The sequence below is a fragment of the Rhinolophus sinicus genome, chromosome 7, assembly GCF_057876585.1.
Source record: "Rhinolophus sinicus isolate RSI-liver-muscle chromosome 7, RSI-T2T, whole genome shotgun sequence".
Classification (NCBI taxonomy): Eukaryota; Metazoa; Chordata; class Mammalia; order Chiroptera; family Rhinolophidae; genus Rhinolophus; species Rhinolophus sinicus.
Genome location: NC_142507.1, coordinates 2,275,335 through 2,292,156, shown reverse-complemented (window position 1 = coordinate 2,292,156; position 16,822 = coordinate 2,275,335). Strand labels below are relative to the sequence as shown.

Below are 16,822 nucleotides of genomic sequence, written 5' to 3'. Positions count from 1 at the left end.
ATATCATTCTCCGTCACAATAATAAACTCTGGGAGACAGGCAACAAGTGGATTTTCTGGGACCCATCAGGGAGTTTCTCAATAAACATTTCTTAAATCCATGCATGCACCTAAAATCTTCTGGTGACTCTTCCCTAAGTCAGGACGTGTGATATTTTGTAAAGTGGTTATGAAGACTCTGATAGCCTAAGCCAAGGGGAAAAAAAAATATCATCTCTGTTTACAGTTCCATTTTATTTAGAATTAAATCACCCATTCATTACAGTTAATAGTAGATGGATTACATTGTATATTAGATCCTTACTAGAGTAAACAAACTCTTTTTTCTAAAAAGGTGATATTATCTTGGCTTTTCAGTCTATGTGGAAAGTTTCTGGGACTTTAATATTAGATGTCTTTGCAGTGTGAAGAGTCTTCATTCCTTTCTAAATAAATCACCATGTTACTGATTCGACCCCAAGTAGAATTGCTCAGCCTCTCTGTGATTGGTTTTAGCACAATAGCTCTAGAAAATGCTCTTTCGTTCAACAGCACCGACCAACAGGTCAGGATGTTGTATGACTTGAGATAGAATTCCACGCAGTTGAGAAAAATAAGAATGTTAATGACATGATTAAAAAAATGAATGTAAATATATGAGAAAAGTAAGATTTTAATATAATTCCTCTACTTTTAATATGCTTCCACTGGCTGAGCAAATTTTTCCTTGTTGGTATGGCTTTCATTCAAACACTTTTGTCCACCGAGGTTGAACGTTTACTTCACCCAGGAGTCTTCATGGAACAGAGAGGGGAAGAAAGATCACCCAACTGTTATTCTATGTCAGCAAAATGACCATTTGTTGCTATCGATTCTGTAAGAAGAAATCAGGCCTATTGAGTGGTTCTCGTTATTTCGACTGGTGCTCTGTTGTGGCAGCATTTCCACCGGCCACTTCCACTAACAGTTATAAAGCCTGCACTGATTCACTCTGGACCAGCCTCTGTTCCAAGAGCTTTCTATGTATTAATACATTTCATGCAAACAACAGCCTCTGAGGAAGCAACTACTGTTAGTCTCATTTTACACGAAAAATGGGAGGTCCAGTGTGGCTAAGCAACAACCGACGAAGTTATATTCATCAAAACCCAAAGTATTCAGAAGGAAGACAATCTATCAAAGACAAAAATAAATGATTTTTGTATGAACAAGACAGAGACACTCAAGATAAACGTATCTCCCGACGAATTGAGCTACAAGCCCCAAGCTCATCTTAACTGCTGCCACAGACAAAAACAATATATTAATACTATTTCCAAGAAAACAAACGTCACCTTCCACCGGGAGACCACATAACCACACATTCCACTTGCATGTACAAATGCACATTAAGGAAATAGATTGTTTAGAGTGTGAAAAGATTAAGCACTTAAGTAAAAAAGATTAGCTTTGGCTTAATTCTTCCTTGTGGACATCTCAAAAACATTTTTAAGTCAACATAGTTGAATGCTTATTAGTTTCCCATATTAACGAGCTCTTCGATGAAATGTATTTCTAACACCTTAAAAGACTTTCCTCTTCTGGTCTATAGCCCTCACTTCCGAGTGTATCTTTAAGCCCACGAAAGGAAACGGGCTAACTTTAGGATGTCCCGGTTTTCCTCCAGGCTGCTGTGATGGCCCTGATGGAGAGCGGGCAGAGGAAGAAGGCCGTCGGGTGCTGCACAGACATGGGTTCCCGTCCAGGCTGTGCCACTGACATGTACGGGAACTTCCATCACCCAACCTTCTGGGCTGAGCCTCTGTTTCTCCATCTGTAAAATACAAGGAACATCACTGCCTAGCTTGCATAATTGCTGTAAATTAAGTGAGGTATTGCACACAAAGTACCTGTCGTGCTGTCTGACATATGGCAATTATTTAACAACATACTCAATAATAGAGTTATGAATGCTGCTGTGTTATTAAAAGACTAACCCGAGAACATGAGGTAAGTTTTTTATTGGTTGGTTGGCTTGTTTCGTCAAACAGGTATAAAAATAAGTGCCTGCAGAGGAAAGTTCAGATGAGAGCCCGAGGCTGATGACTTCTGACTTCATACTTTATGTAATAGCTCATTCACTTCTCTTATCATATGAAACTTTTTTTGCAGAAATAACTAAAATTTTCTAAACGTTTGACTGAAACAAAAAAAAAAAAAAATCTAAATTAACTCATTACGTTTTATGCCTTTAGTATTATTTTTCAATTCGGTAACTGTATTTGCCTGCTCAGTGAGTCAGGGATAAACATATAAGAAATAGTCACAGAAGACAAAGTACTCAGGCCAAGAACATGGTGTGTAAAAGCTCAAACAAAATATTTGTAAAAACCCTAAAATTAATTCTGAATACTAAACACTCTTTCAGATTGGAGAGAGAGAGAGAGAGAGAGAGAGAGAAGCAACTAAGAAAGTAGCATCATTTTATAAGCAAAAATGTAAGAAGTACCACAAAGAAAATGTAAAATCATTCTTGCAAGTCTCAGGAAGGGAGACTTGAGTTCAACAGACCTGTGAAGAAACACAGCGGCGCACGGCCCTGGGTGACAGCGGTGCACAGAGGTTAAAAGCCCACCACTTTCCAGCTGCCTGAAGTCTGGCAAGTCCTCACCACCTCTGATTCTTAGGTTTCTTTTCTACAAAATGAGGGTAACAACATACCTACCTCACAGGGCTATGATAACGCTGAAAAATGACGCACACAATACCTGCCCACAGCAGTTATTAGCGGAAAGATGATCAAAAGTAAGATCTCTCGAGCAAGACAGATGGCCACGTCACCTGCGTATTCAAGGGTGAGCAAAAAAAGTCCTGCTTCAAAGAGCTCGACCCTTGGACAGTGCATTAGGCAAAGCAGAGGAAGAGGAAAGCTCTAGAGAAAATTTGCCTTGAGCACAAAAAAGGCTTCATTCCAGCTCTGCATTTTATTAACACATTGGGAGAAAAGTAAAGTATGCTGACAACATAGTTCTTAAAATGGGATTTTTCTCACATCATTTCAACGGTACCTTTCAACACTCAGGTAAACAGATCCGTTTGGAACCAAATCTACCATGAAAAGTAAATCAGGGGGAAAACGAGTTTCTCCATGTTGTCAATCCAAGCCATCACATGAGAATATGGCAGTCATACTCAAAAAGTACCATGAATATACAAATGATCATTTTAGAGACAGTTATTTGAATAGTTTCACTCTGTTTGTCAGAATCAGATGTTAAGTGATTCTTCCAGAAAACTAGAGATAACATATATGAGCTCCCTTCACAGTTGAATGGGGAGAGAGAGGTGCTTTGTTCATTAGGTATATTGAACATTTAAAATTGCAAAATATCTTATATATAAATGTCTCTCAGGCATGAAGTGATTTTTATTACAAAGTCACTCTTTAGGCCAAGTACTTGCTCTCCAGTTGTACCTTTTGGAGTCTATCAAAACTTTAGCCTTAAAAGTTCTAGCCCAGGTAAACACATTTTCTAATGAAACAAGGATCTCAAAGGCCAATGTTACAATTTTTAATTTAGTCATTGCAGAATTACCTGTGTATGTTACCTGTGTATGAGGGTTCCTTTTTCTCCACAGCCTCTCCAACACTTGTTATTACTTGTCTTGTTGATGATAGCCATTCTAACAGGTGTGAGGTGGTGTCTCATTGTGGTTTTGATTTGCATTTCCCTAATAGCTAGTGGAGTTGAGCATTTTTTCATATATCTGTTGACCGTTTGTAGTCTTCTTGGGAGAAGTGGCTGTTCAGGTTCTCTGAGCATTTTTAATTGCATTGGTTTTTGTTGTTGTTGAGTTGTATGAGTTCTTCATATATTTTGGATATTATCTGCTTACCAGAGGTGTTGTTTGCAAGTATCTTTTTCCATTAAGTTGGTGGCCTCTTTGTTTTGTTGATGGTTTCTTTTGCTGTGTAGCTTTTTCGTTTGATATAGTCCCATTCCTTTATTTTTGCTTTTACTTCCCTTAACTTTGAGGGCAAATTCATAAAATCCTCTTTGAACCTAAGGTCCATAAGTTTAGTACTTAAGCTTTCTTCTATGCAGTTTATTGTTTCAGGTCTTATTTTTACATCTTTGATCCATTTTTAGTTAATTTTAATACACATAGTGACACAGCAGTGTAGTTTTACTCTTTTGCATGTGGCTTGCCAATTTTCCCAGCACCATTTCTTGAAAAGGCTTTCTTTTTTTTCTCTATGGTAAGATTTTGGCTCCTTTGTCGAAAATTATCTGTCCATGAATATGTGGGTTTATTTCTGGGTTTTCAATTGTATTTCATTGGTCTATGTGTCTGTTTATCTGACATACCATGCTGTTTTGATTATTGTCGCTTTGTAATATAAATTGAAGTATGGTACCTCCAGCCTTGTTTTTTTCTCAGGATTGCTTTGGCTATTTGGGGTGTTTTGTGGCTCCATATAAATCTGATGACTTCTTTCTGTTCTATGTCTTGAAAAAATGCCACTGGGATTTCGATGGGAATTGCATTAAATCTGCACATTGCTTTGCATCATGCCATATGCTTCTCCTCTTAAAGGTTCAGAATAATTTAACAAAGTGTAGAGTGTTTTTTAACAGGGTTACACAGAAACTTGGGGGGAAAATTATTTTGATTCCATCTGCTAGACTCAGATGAGACAAACGAAGGCAGCTAGACCCAGGAGCGGAAAGGTCAAGAGGGTGGGAAAGAATGGATGCATTCTGCCGATGCGTGAAATCACGAAGCTGCATACTTGGTACACACGCCTGCGAGAACATCTGCAAATGAATCACCATACACCTCCACTCATCAGATCACAAGTCTCTCTGGAAACTGGAGAGACTATTATCCCACACATACCTGCAAATACTAACTGCACATTAATGGCATTTGCATAATGACTCAGTGAGAAAGTGCAACAAACAATGTCAGGTAGGAATGTGATTGGCAGGCACACGTGCTCACAATGACAGCTTCACTCTCCTCGTGGCAAGTTTGTCACACACGCCGAGGAGGGATAACCGCCAGCGGTTTTCTGAGCTGAATTCCGTCCTCTGGGAGTTCTGGGAGAGAGAAGATGGGCATGAGGACACATGGGGCTTACGTGCTTCCTGGGGCTGCAGAGCCCAATACGTGTAGCATCATTTGAGGATTGCATAAGTACTCTCCAAATTCTAAAGAGGGGTTCTGGTATCAAGTACCCAAATCACCTAAGTACAGAAATGAAATTATTCCATGTTAGAAAGATGGCTGTGTCTCTGTTACTATTACTTAGTGATTGTATCAGTGCAGGTTCCCTGGAGAAAATGAAGAGATGTTAAAGAATGAGAAACGAGGAAGTGCCTCATGCAGTTGCAGGGCTGGCAAGCCTGGAATTCACAGAGCAGGCCAACAGGAGATTCAGGTCCTCAGAGCTGAGGTTGTTCTGAGTTCCAATTCAGCGCAGTACTCTTTGATCTTAACACCTTCTTCTGATTGGACGAGGCCCACCCACGTGACGGAGGGCACTCTGCTTTACATGAAGTCCACTGGTGTGAATGTTAACTGCATCTAAAAACATACCTTCACAGCAACATCTAGATTGGTGTTTAGCCAAACAGCTGGGCCTGATCACCTAGCCAAATGGACACATAAATGTGACAATGACAGTTATAGACGTCCTTCCGATCATCGAGAAAATAAGTACCTGCAGGAAAATCACACTCATGGTAGTGTTTCCACAACATGGGGCGTTTTAAAAACATGGCCCTGAAATTCCGTGACATTACTCCACTGAGAGGCGACAGGGAAGTCTATCTTTCCACGTGACTTGAGCCTCCCAGCCTGAGGGCTCCATTCAGAGGAGATGTCCCACTAGGGAGCTTCTGGGCAGCATTTCAAGCTGCAGTCCAGGAGGAAGCAAGGTGACATTTTATGACCTAGGATCAGGGATCATGTGGTATCACCTCTCTATATTCCACTGGCGGATGCCTATGTCACAAGCATCTCCTCATTTAGGAGAGGGGGAACAGACCCCATCTCTCTCTGAGAGGATTGTCAAGGAATTCAGGCCCGTGTTTCAAAACTGCCACAATTAATTAACATTCGTCGAGCTGCTACTATGTCCCAGGCTCTGTGATGAGCCTTTACATGTTTCACTTAATCCTCCAACCTCCCTGAAATATGGTTACTCTATACAAGTAAACTGTGGCTGAGAAATATTCAGACTCTTCCCAGATTCACACGGCCAGCATGAGGCAAAGCCAAGCTTCCAGCCTAAGAATTACAGCTGTAAATCCCCACACCTGTGTGACATAAGCCTCCTGTTTAAAAATAGAGAGCAAGAAATAAAGAAAAACAAAATCATATTTAGTAATGATTTTTTTTTTAATTGCCACCAGATGTGCACATTTTTGTCTAGGTCACCCCAGCATTCATTCATTCTTCTCATAAGCTGAGCTGGTACTAACCCAGTGCCTGGAGGCAAATTAGTACAACTTTCCCCTCTAAGCAGATGAAGTCTCGAAGTATCAGACATCGGCAAGTGCAGTCCAGGCTGGAATTCAGTCCCCAGTCACCACCGCAGCTGGGCACCATCCTGAAATGAGAAACTACACATGTCAACCTTTGCCCAGGCCACTCCGCTCCTCAGAGATGTGAATGGGGCCCCCCCTCCCCTTGCTCCAGCTGCAACATGACCCAGGTCTGCCTAATGAGACTCGGTGCCAGAGTTCTTGCTGAAACTGGTAGAAAAAGAAATGACTTTCTTTGCAGATAGTTCTAGCAGTAAAAAGATAGGGTAAGGCGAGAGTGGCTGGGGCCACTCTTTATTTCAAAACTTGAAACAAAGCCACCACAAAAGAAAAGCAGAATAAAGAGCTAGAGAAGAGACTAGCCTTCTGGATCCAGCCTTGCCTGAAGCTGAGTCTATCCCTGGACTCTTCAGACACTTGAACTAATGACCACTTTCCTTTCTTTTTTTATGTTAAAAACCAACTTGTGCTGAATTTATGACACAGTCGGAAGTGTTCCAACTAATATCATGTCTATGTTGATGACTTCATTTCCTTACCTGTAAAAAACCTAAATGACCTTGAATATCCTTTCTGGCTCTAAATATAAATGAATATAAGTGCAAATATGTTATTGTACATATACATATTTCTACACCCTGGGGCCTCAGTTTCCTCGTCTTTGAAATGAGGATTAGGAGTGAAGCGTCATCAGGCCCCTCCCATGCTCACAGCTCTGATGCTGTGATTTTTGTATAGACCAGGACAGAAAACGTCCTCGTGAGTTATTTCTATCCAGCTCACCTGAGAATGTGGCAGGTCGGGAACAGCTCTGTCACACTGCCACCTGGTGACTGTTTGCTTCGCTAAGCTGCTGCCTCGTTCTAATCAAATAGGAACCTGTGTAATTCTATAAGCTTCTGAAATAATGGTTCAGGTCTGGAACACACACAGTTTAAAAAAAGTAAATGTGTTTCAGCAAACGCTGACTGAGCCTCAGCTGGGCACCTGTCACTATAAACAGCAGAGGAAAGTGTCTGAAGCACTCTCAGCCATCTCCGAATTTTATTTTCATGAGGATGTCTTATGGTGTGTACCATCTGAGGATGACAAAATAAAGAAAGAGAAGCAAACGGCCAGAGGCTCCAGCAATGAGGGATTTGGAAGCTATCAGATGTGTTATCCACATGAAATGTCACAGTCTGATGGGAGAACGTCACTCCACGTGGAGAGGAAAACTGGGGCAAGGGCAGGACGCTAATTCTGCGGAGACGTGAGCAGTTGCTGGAGGGCTGCTTGCAGAGGAGTGCAGGTATGCTCAGCTCACTGCCACCGCGTTTCCCGAAAATAAGCCCGGGTCTCATATTAATTTCTGCTCCAAAAGACGCAACGCATTAGGGCGTATATTCAGGGGACGTCCTCCTGAAAAATCATGCTAGGGCTTCTTTTCCGGTTAGGTCTTATTTTCAGGGAAACACTGTAGGAGGAAGGTTTTAAAACGTAGTTGAGGGTCATGTGCTAGAGCAGCTCGAAAGTCCATCTAAGCAAGCAGAGTGCAGACAAGCAGAAGCAGGAATATTGGCTGGGGCGGAGGTTAGTCTGATGTCATGAGGACCTAACCCAGGGTGCTGGGAGCAGGAGGGCTGGATTTAAAATCAAAACACAGGTACAAGACAGCTTTCTGAGTCAGACTGCATGAGGTCTGACCATCGATCAAACTTGGCTTCGGGGAAAGGAATTCAAGATGGAGAAATGTAATCTTGAGTTTTTGAGGTCTGAGGATGTCTTGCTTGTCCGAAGGACACACTCACACCACCGTGTGACTCCTGGGCCTGCATCCGTGGTCACCTCCCGATGCTCAGTGAGCTGGTACAGGGGGCGCAGCGTTCCTGCATGTCACTCAGAGACAGCTGCAAACACTCAGCCACACACAGAAGTCACTGTGGCACACAATGTCATTCCACTGAAGTCAAATAAGAGTCCCCAGCTCACCTTCTCTGACGCCAGATCCCGAAACTGCCTGCGACTCTTCCAACTCCACCCAACGTGAGAAGAGTGACAAAGGTGAGGCAGAATGAAGACACCACCGTTTTAATTGATTGTGGTTAAAATACCTTACTTTTGCAAATTTTATGAAAACACACAACCTTCTAAACGCATTGATAAGGCCTGTCCCGAGTCCTTGAAAGGAGTTCGTGCATGTGAGGAAGCGAGAGCTTTGCTCATTTATCCACAAACCTGTACCAGGGCCCCAGGTGCGTGGCCACTACTTGGAGCCATGCTGGCCTGCGTCCACACAGAACTGACAGTTCCACCACGTTAAAAAAAAAAAAAAAAAAAAAAAAAAAGCACCTCACACTCATGCATTTCCACATACTGCTGCGTCTCTGGAGAGCTTTGCAGTGAACAGCTTCCCAGATGGAAGGAATGGTGAGTGCAAAGACCCTGGGGTAGAAATATGTTTGGTGACTGGAGATTTCGGGTTCGAGGAACAGCAAAGAGGCCAGTGCTGCTGGAGAAGAATAAGGGAAGAGGAGAGCCGGGCATTGTGGAACGAGACAGACAACCAGGCAGGTCCTGAGGCCCTGCAGACGTTGCGAAGACCCTGAGTCTGACTCCGAGAGAGTTGGGAAGCCGGGCAGAGTTGTGCGCAGAGGGCTGGAGTGAACTGACGCACATTTTTAAGTATTACTCTGTTGAGAATAAACTGTGGCTATAAGAGCAAGAATTACAGCTTATTCATCTTGGAGTTAAGGGTGGTAAGGGAATATTATTTTAAAGCCGGAGGCCGATTTTTCTCTTAAGGAGAAAAATGTGTTTAGAAAAATAAAGCCCTCGGGATAATAGCCAAAATGGCCAAGACAGAGAGAAGTGAATCGTGCGTGAGAGCTAGAGACACACTGTATCCTTCTGTTTCACTCGTCACACGTCCGTCATCACATTTCAGCTCACAAGCATGCCATTAATTCAAGGCACAGAAGACCTAAATCTATTTGGAGAAAAGTCTGTAACAGATACTGACATGTACAATTGGAGAACATTCAAGTCCTGTTTAAAAATTCACAAGTGTTTACATTAGGGGAAATCTAAATATTGGAATACAGAGGAGAAATGGGCAGTGACTCTATTCTGTAGAATTAAAAACCAGGGGGGAAAAAACCACGTGGCGTCCTTAGAGCTTTGAAAATGTGTTTCCTGAGCACCCGTTTGGAGCTCCACGTCTTCAGTGCAGCTGTTTGACCAGTCTGGCCCGGGGCCGTCTGGAAACAAGGGCACTGGACATTATACAATTCATGGTACAAATAAGAGGAGTTTAAATGTGCCGGCCAAGGGTTTTTTTCTTCTTTTTTATCTTAAAGCTGCTTCCAAGATAAATTCAGAATGATACCTCAGCCATCCTGGGCCGTGGAAGTCTCCCGATCTCATTGTAACATGATTCGATAATCAGGGAAGGGACAAACTGTCAGGAGAGATTAAGCAAGGAGAGCCCTGACACACTGATAAGACTTAAACCTACAGTGGCACTTTTTTAACTGTAACTGGGAAAATGCCACAGCTTATACAGTGAATTTGAAGACGTAATGTGTTTTTTGCCCTTGAAATACTTTTTTTTAATGAAAAAAGATAAAACGTAAGTAGTTCAAATGTTATGATATAATTGACTCTCTAAGGAAGGAGGAGCTCACTGGGAATTAGTGAGTGTCCAGGAGCTTGGGTATTTCTGGGACTGCTTGCCCCGGGTTCACAGCTTCCTATTAAACGCGGGGCTAGGCGGGCAGCCTTTTCTCTCATTCCAAGCTCATGCATAGAGCACAGGTGCCTGTCAAACACCAAGCAGGCATTGGAAATTGTGTGTCCTTCTAACAAATACTGATTGGGCACCTACTATGAGGCAAGCACAGCTTTGGCACTTGGACCCCAAATTAGAAAGATACTCAGTTAGCTCAGTCAGTCTAGAGGAGGGCTGGACGTGCAGGCAACCAGGGCTGCTGCTTGGCTAGTGTGTACCAGGTGACCTCTCCACCTGTGACAGCAGTGTCCTTCCTGCTATGTCAGTGCGTGTGCCAACGCGGTTACGAGGTATTTTTCAGTATCACCTGGAAGCAACCACAGTGTACTGTCCTGTGTTAAAGGACCATGGGTAATGCCCAAGAAACAGAGAAAAGACATTCATCACATCTCAGATTAAAACGGAAATGATGAATAGCCTCCCGTGCGCTATGACTCCGCCCAACATACTGTCCAGTGACACTTATGAAGAGCCGTAGACTTGTCAGGTTGAGATGGACCCTAGAAATTAGCTGGAGCGAGCACCTCACTCTACAGAAAAGGAGATGACGTCACAAAATGGTTCAGTGACTTGCCACATCGCCTACCTAGTTCCGATCAGGTGTGGCTTTTTTTAAAGGCTGGTTCTGAGGGGCTTGATTTTTTTTATTCAATTTATTGGGATGACAATTGTTAGTCAAGTTACATAGGTTTCAAGTGTAAAATTCTGTAATACATCATCTATATATCACATGTGTGCTCACCACCCAGAGTCAGTTCTCCTTCCATCACCATATATTTGACCCCGTTTACCCTCATCTACCAACCCCTTCCTCACTTACCTCCTTAACCATTAAACTGTTGTCTGTGTCTATGAGTTTTTGTCTTGTTCGTTGCTTTCAGTTTTATATCCCACACGAGTGAAATCATATGGTTCTCAACTTTTCTGACTTACTTCGCTTAGCATAATAATCTCAAAATCCATCCATGTTGTCACAAATGGTATTTCATCTTTTCTTATAGAGGAGTAGTAGTATTCCATTGTGTATATATACCACATCTTCTTTATCCAATCATCTATGGAAGGACACTTTGGTTGTTGCCATGTCTTGGCTGCCGTAAATAAAGCTGCGGTGAACATTGGAGCACATAAATCTTTATGGATGTTTTCAGATTTTTTGGGTAAATACCCAGGAGAGGGATTGTTGGGTCATATGGAGATTCTACTGCTTAATTTCAATTAGGCACTATGTGGACTCTTTGGGTATGTGACACCTGTGGGAAAGCAGCATTAGAGAAACTGATACCTCGGTTATTGTCCTCGTGGAGGATAAAAGTAATGTGGATAGCATCTTGTTCACTGGTAATTTCTAAAAGAGGGCATTTATATGGAAGTCATATAAATATTAAATGAACATGTCAAAGATATTATTTGACTCAATTCTTAAAAAATCAGTGAGAGGTTAAACCATTTGAATGATAATGCAAAGAGCAGAGATAGATGATTAGTAGATGGATATAGATGGATATAGATAGATAGATGATAGATCGATAGATAGGTTAAAATAATAAATTTGCTTAAAACATGAAAAATTGGCCAATATCAATAGGACAATAATGAATGGTATCTCCAGGGAACACAATTTACCTTTCTATGGAAAAGACCCAGTCACACAGTTACCAGTATCCTGCTACCTGTAAAAGAGCATTAGATCTACAATACGTAACCTACAAATGTGTGTTAGACAAAGCTTAGTTTTCCACTGAGGACACCCAATAATTTTTTGCCCATTTCTAAGTTTTACAATTTTTCCTATAAAATTCCTATAGAATATCATTCTAATGCATTGACATATTAAAGAACTAGTGCATTTTCCATAAAATATTACTTCTGTAAATTTAGTAGCAAGTATTTTTCCTGGGTACCCTACTAAATATTCTGGTTGTTCTTCAATATTGGCTTAGAACGACATGATCTACAAAGCAGAACAGTGTCTTCCACATTTGTTCATAAGATTAAATCCAAGGTGCTTTTTAAGATTCACATTGTCAGGAGGTCTTTCCCTGGAAATTCTCATTAAGTATGGAAAGGGACCTGGATATACATATTTTTTAATAAGCACCTGATTATATAATAAGTACATGATTTTATGATCAGGTAACTTGGGAAGTGTTTAATCAAAGCAAGACTGAAAATAATATAACTACAATTTTGAGTATCCTTAAATTAATTAAACCACCCTTAATTAAACTTTTATTCGAGCAGGAGACTTAGCAAGTCTTTGTGTGTGTGTGTGTGTGTGTGTGTGTATGTCAAAATTTATGACCACTTATTGTCTCCCAGATTTAAGTATTTTCCAGAGTAAAAATACCAATTGCATCTAAAGCAGCTCTCTTTTAACTTTCTAAGGCCCCAATGCTACTTCTATATTTTCCTTGCCTTACATTGTATAGTGTAGTAGCATCCTTTGAGCCGCCAAAATTATAGCAAAGTGATCAAGCAATAAACTGAGGTCAATCACCTGGAATAGCAGAGACAGCTGATCCACCAACGCCTAAAACATGAGGTGCAGGGTAGAGGCAACATAAGATCACGTCACGGTGATATCTGACTCTGAACAGCAAATCCAAGACCCGATCTTGCATGAGTGCACAAATGGGCAAGAGGAGAGGGTTCCGGAACCAGTATGGTACATCCACATACATTCCCAGCACGGCATTCCTCAGAGAGAGACTGTTCCCATAAGAAGGTCTCAATCTCGGCCAGCACACACCAGTCCATTGAAATGTTTTTATACGACTTGGTAAATGGTTACTAGGGTAAATGGACAACCCTTGTCCTCAGTGTCCTCCATGAAAATGGGTATATGGACAAGATCAGAGCTGCAACTTTGTAGCAGCATAAAACTATCTTCAAAAGAATAGGCACCAAACTGCAAGTTTCCAAGCATGTGTGACAAAACAAACAAAAAACAACCACCACCAGGCAAACAATAAATATTACTTCACCAAACTATTCATTTTAAAAAGACAATCCTTAAGCGCTGAGGCAACTCAGATACAACCTAGTTTTTGAACTCCACTAACCATAGTCAACATATTGATTAATCATAATGCACATAATTTTGGAGGAAAGATCCAGTACACTTAATATCATTACAGTTTGCTTATTATTATCAGTGATATGTCTTAGGTAAGACTCTAGTATAGTACTTACCCCATTGAAAAATCTCTATTTTAATTGATATTCAGTTATAGTATTAAGGACCGTATCAGCCATCCAATTCTACATAATACATCTCCAGAATTTACTGGCTTAAAACAAAACCTTTTATTTAGCTCCTATTTCTGTTGTGTGGCCATTTGAGCTGGGTTCAGCTACGCAGTTCTGGGCTCATGCGTGCGTCTGTGTGTCCTCAGCTGGGTGACTTGTTTCTGCTCCACGCAGTCTCTCTTGACCCAGGAGGTTAGCCCGGGCTTGTTCAAATAGCAGCTTGGACAGCCTTCCAAGGGGAGCAGAAGCGTGCACGATGGCTTGAGGCTTAGCACTAGCTGTCTTGGGACTAGACTAGAATCCCAATCAATTCTATTGGGGGGGGGGGGCAGGACGGAGGTCACAACCATTCGTTAAAAAAAAGTCACAAGCAAGCCCAGAATCAAGAAACCAGTAGAGTTTCTACTCCACCCCTTGTCGGAAGTAGCTGCAGACACATCGCAAAAGCATGTTTACAGGAAACAGCACTTGGTGGTTACAAGTCTCAGAATACGACACATAGAGCTAAACAGTAGACCAATGGCAGTGAAGCCTGGAAACACCTTCAACCTACGATTAGAAACTTGGGCCTTTGATGACCAAGGAAAGGCCACATTCGGTTTCAGTTCAGTAGGGACAGGTTCAGAGCTGAGCTAGACCTCGTGTCTCCAATTTTAAACACTCCCGCAACTCGAGGCGCAATCTAAGGAGGCGGTGTCTTGACCTCAGCCGAGCACTGTTCTCCTTCTGCAGGGCCCTTCCCTCCCAGACGTCGCCCTGACCCCGCAGGACCCTGCTGTCACCACCAGCTTCCTGTCGGAAACCGTCCCCACTGCCCACGGCAAGGCACACGTGGCTTCCATGCTGCTGTGCTGCACGGCGACCGTTTCCTCCCGCGCACTGTGAGCGCTTCCGGGAAGCAGCACGGGCTTCCCCGCTCGTGGCAGAGGGAAGCGCCCGGCCAGACAGGCCGCCCACCGTGTGGACCGAGCCACCGCAGGGGCCGGCGCGGGGCCACTATGCGTGTGTCAGGTGCAGGAGTGTCCGCACCAGCTGCTGTGACACCGCCTTCAGGAGCCAGGCGCCCACCACGCAAACGCCCCACAGCAGAGCCGCAGCGAGACCCGCGCCTTCCGCACGAGCTCGCCGCGGGCAGGTGTGCGCTTTACGGCAGTGCCCGCGGCGGCGCCAGCGATGCCGTAAAAGGGAGGCCGCGAGGACCCGGCTTCCGGCTTTTGCGACGCCGGGCGGGCGGGAAAGTGCCGGCCGGCGGTTGGAGGGCGCCTTGGCCCCGCCCCTCGGGCCGCACTTCCGCTCAGCGGGGGGCGTGTGCCGGGCCCTCGGACCCAGCGCCCGCTGCCGGTTGAGACCCCTCGTTCCCGGTCGCAGGTGCCATGGAGGCCCCGGAGGCGACGGAAGTCGAGAATGAGGACGGTGACAGCAGCTTCGGGGACGTGTGCTTCATGGACAAAGGCCTGAGGAGGTGAAGGGCGCTCCGCGGGGGTGGGCGGTGCACCCCGTCCCCGTCCCCGGTCCCGCGTCCCCTCGCCCCCCGGACGTCTGAGCCGCCTGCAGGCTGCTTCCCTGCCGACCGCCGCGCGCCCCCCTCCTCTGCTGGGTCTCCTTGCTCCGCGGCGGCTATTCCTCTGCTTGCCCGTCATCACTGGCCGTCGCGGGTCCTGTCAGGTCCCTCTGCTGCTCCTCCCCTGACACAGTGGGTGCAGCGAGGCTTGGCTGCGCTGCGTGCGCTCCGCCTCAGGTGCCTTCACCCGGTTCTGATTCCTCCTTTGCAGGCCGCTGACACGTGCCTGTGCTTTGCAAAGCACTGACATAGTCCTGTGCAGCTCACCGCTCCCTCTGCGGGCAGCCCCCGCGTGCGCGTGGCAGCCGGGCCCTTGGCCCTGCGTCCCCGGGTCCCTGCGCACCTTGTCCGTCGCTCCTCTTGCCTTTGCTGCAGTTGCACGCGGGTGAGCGTGCTGAGCTGTGGCAGTTCCAGCCCAGGCGTCTCTGTGCCTTTGTCGTGCTGCCTCTGCGTGGTGCCAGCCTTGCTACTGCCGACTGAGGCATCGTGTTCTGGACCCTGGTCTCAGGTTTGCCCGAGGCTCCAGGAAGATGTTTCTCAGAGGGCTGTTGACAGTTCTGTGTAATGTAATAGTAGCTGTCGTTTCCTGAGTGCTGTCTGTGTGCACGCCACATGTATTGTCACTGATCCTCACAACTGTGCAAGGGAGTGAGTTTACAAGTGACAAAGCTGAGACTCGGGGAGCATCTAAAGAACTTTCCCAACTTCATGCAGTTGGTGAGCGATCGAAGTCCGGATTCATACCCATTTCGGTCTAACTTCACGCTCTGCTTTTTCCACCATGCCACGTTATTTGCACAGTATTGATTTCCAGAAGCAGAACTGTTTCAGAAAATAAATGTGTGTCATTTAAGAGCACGTGTTAATAGTATAAGGTGTGGACTGACAGCTCAGTTAATGAAAGAAGCTAGATGATTGGGAAATATTTCAGTCACGTTTAGAATTTGCTAGTTTGAGATCTAGAAATGCTTTATCTTTTTCTGCCAGGGGTACACAGAGCATGGAACAGATGCTGGGGACATGGTGTCCCAGTTCCTGACTGTACCCCCCGCCAGTCCTCTGAACTGTGTGCCCTGTAGTTTGGATTCCTGGGACGTCAGTCTTCAGGAAAGGTTCAGTTTAAATGAGAACTGAACAAGCAGTGACTGAGAACGAAGACAGGAGTTCTTTTTACAGGAGGCGCATTCCAGATTTCAATGAGGGAGGACAGGCACTTTTTCACTAGAAATAGCAATACCCACTGGTTTACTTGAAATCGACTACATTCTGTATGAAGTAGCCCTTAAAACAGTGGAGAACGTAAGGTTATAAATTCCAGCGCCAGACCCGGGTTTATACCAGCTCAGTTAGGTAATAACTACCAGCGCTTGGACAAGTTGCTTAATTTCTGTAAACTTCAGTGTCCTATGATGCCTACTGCTCGAGTTGTGAGGATTAAATGAAACGAAACAGAAGCTGAGAGACGCTTTTTACAGAAAAGTGCAAGAGTGCAGATTTGCACTATTTCCAGTTACTGCCTTCACTATATGCTGATGAGTTTGCATGTACAAGCTAGCAAGGCTCAGGGTCACTTGCCTCTGTTGAGTGGCTTTCTTGTTTACATAAATGGTCCAAAATGCTGGTCACTGGTAAGAAGCACTGAGACATTTCAAGGCTACCACAAGTAGGCAGGATTTTGTTACAGAAGGAGTAGAGCACGTACTTATTATCTGCATGCTGTTGGGTTCAT

The 16,822-nt window shown here is 44.2% G+C and overlaps 1 protein-coding gene and 1 long non-coding RNA gene across 4 annotated transcripts in view; one reads left to right on the top strand and one right to left on the bottom strand.

The window, feature by feature from the left end:
- Positions 1 to 214: 214 nt before the first annotated feature.
- Positions 215 to 14,614, bottom strand: LOC141568555 (uncharacterized). 2 transcript variants are annotated; one of them, XR_012491707.2, is made up of 4 exons: positions 12,781 to 14,614; positions 6,449 to 6,576; positions 3,554 to 5,685; positions 215 to 1,791 (listed from the first exon to the last, which is right to left on the bottom strand). It is a non-coding gene; the product is annotated as an uncharacterized LOC141568555 (long non-coding RNA). The 2 variants fall into 2 exon arrangements; XR_016021660.1 differs by having other exon boundaries at positions 3,567 to 5,685.
- Positions 14,615 to 14,772: 158 nt separating this feature from the next.
- LRRCC1 (leucine rich repeat and coiled-coil centrosomal protein 1) overlaps positions 14,773 to 16,822 on the top strand; it is a 28,841-nt gene continuing 26,791 nt past the window's right edge. The window contains exon 1 of one of the 2 annotated variants that reach the window (XM_019726272.3): positions 14,773 to 14,994. In XM_019726272.3, coding sequence (XP_019581831.3) covers positions 14,906 to 14,994 — 89 coding nt within the window. In that variant the 5' untranslated portion in view covers positions 14,773 to 14,905. Of the gene's footprint in view, positions 15,811 to 16,822 lie in introns of both variants that reach the window. The other variant, XM_088799343.1, reaches the window with a different exon arrangement.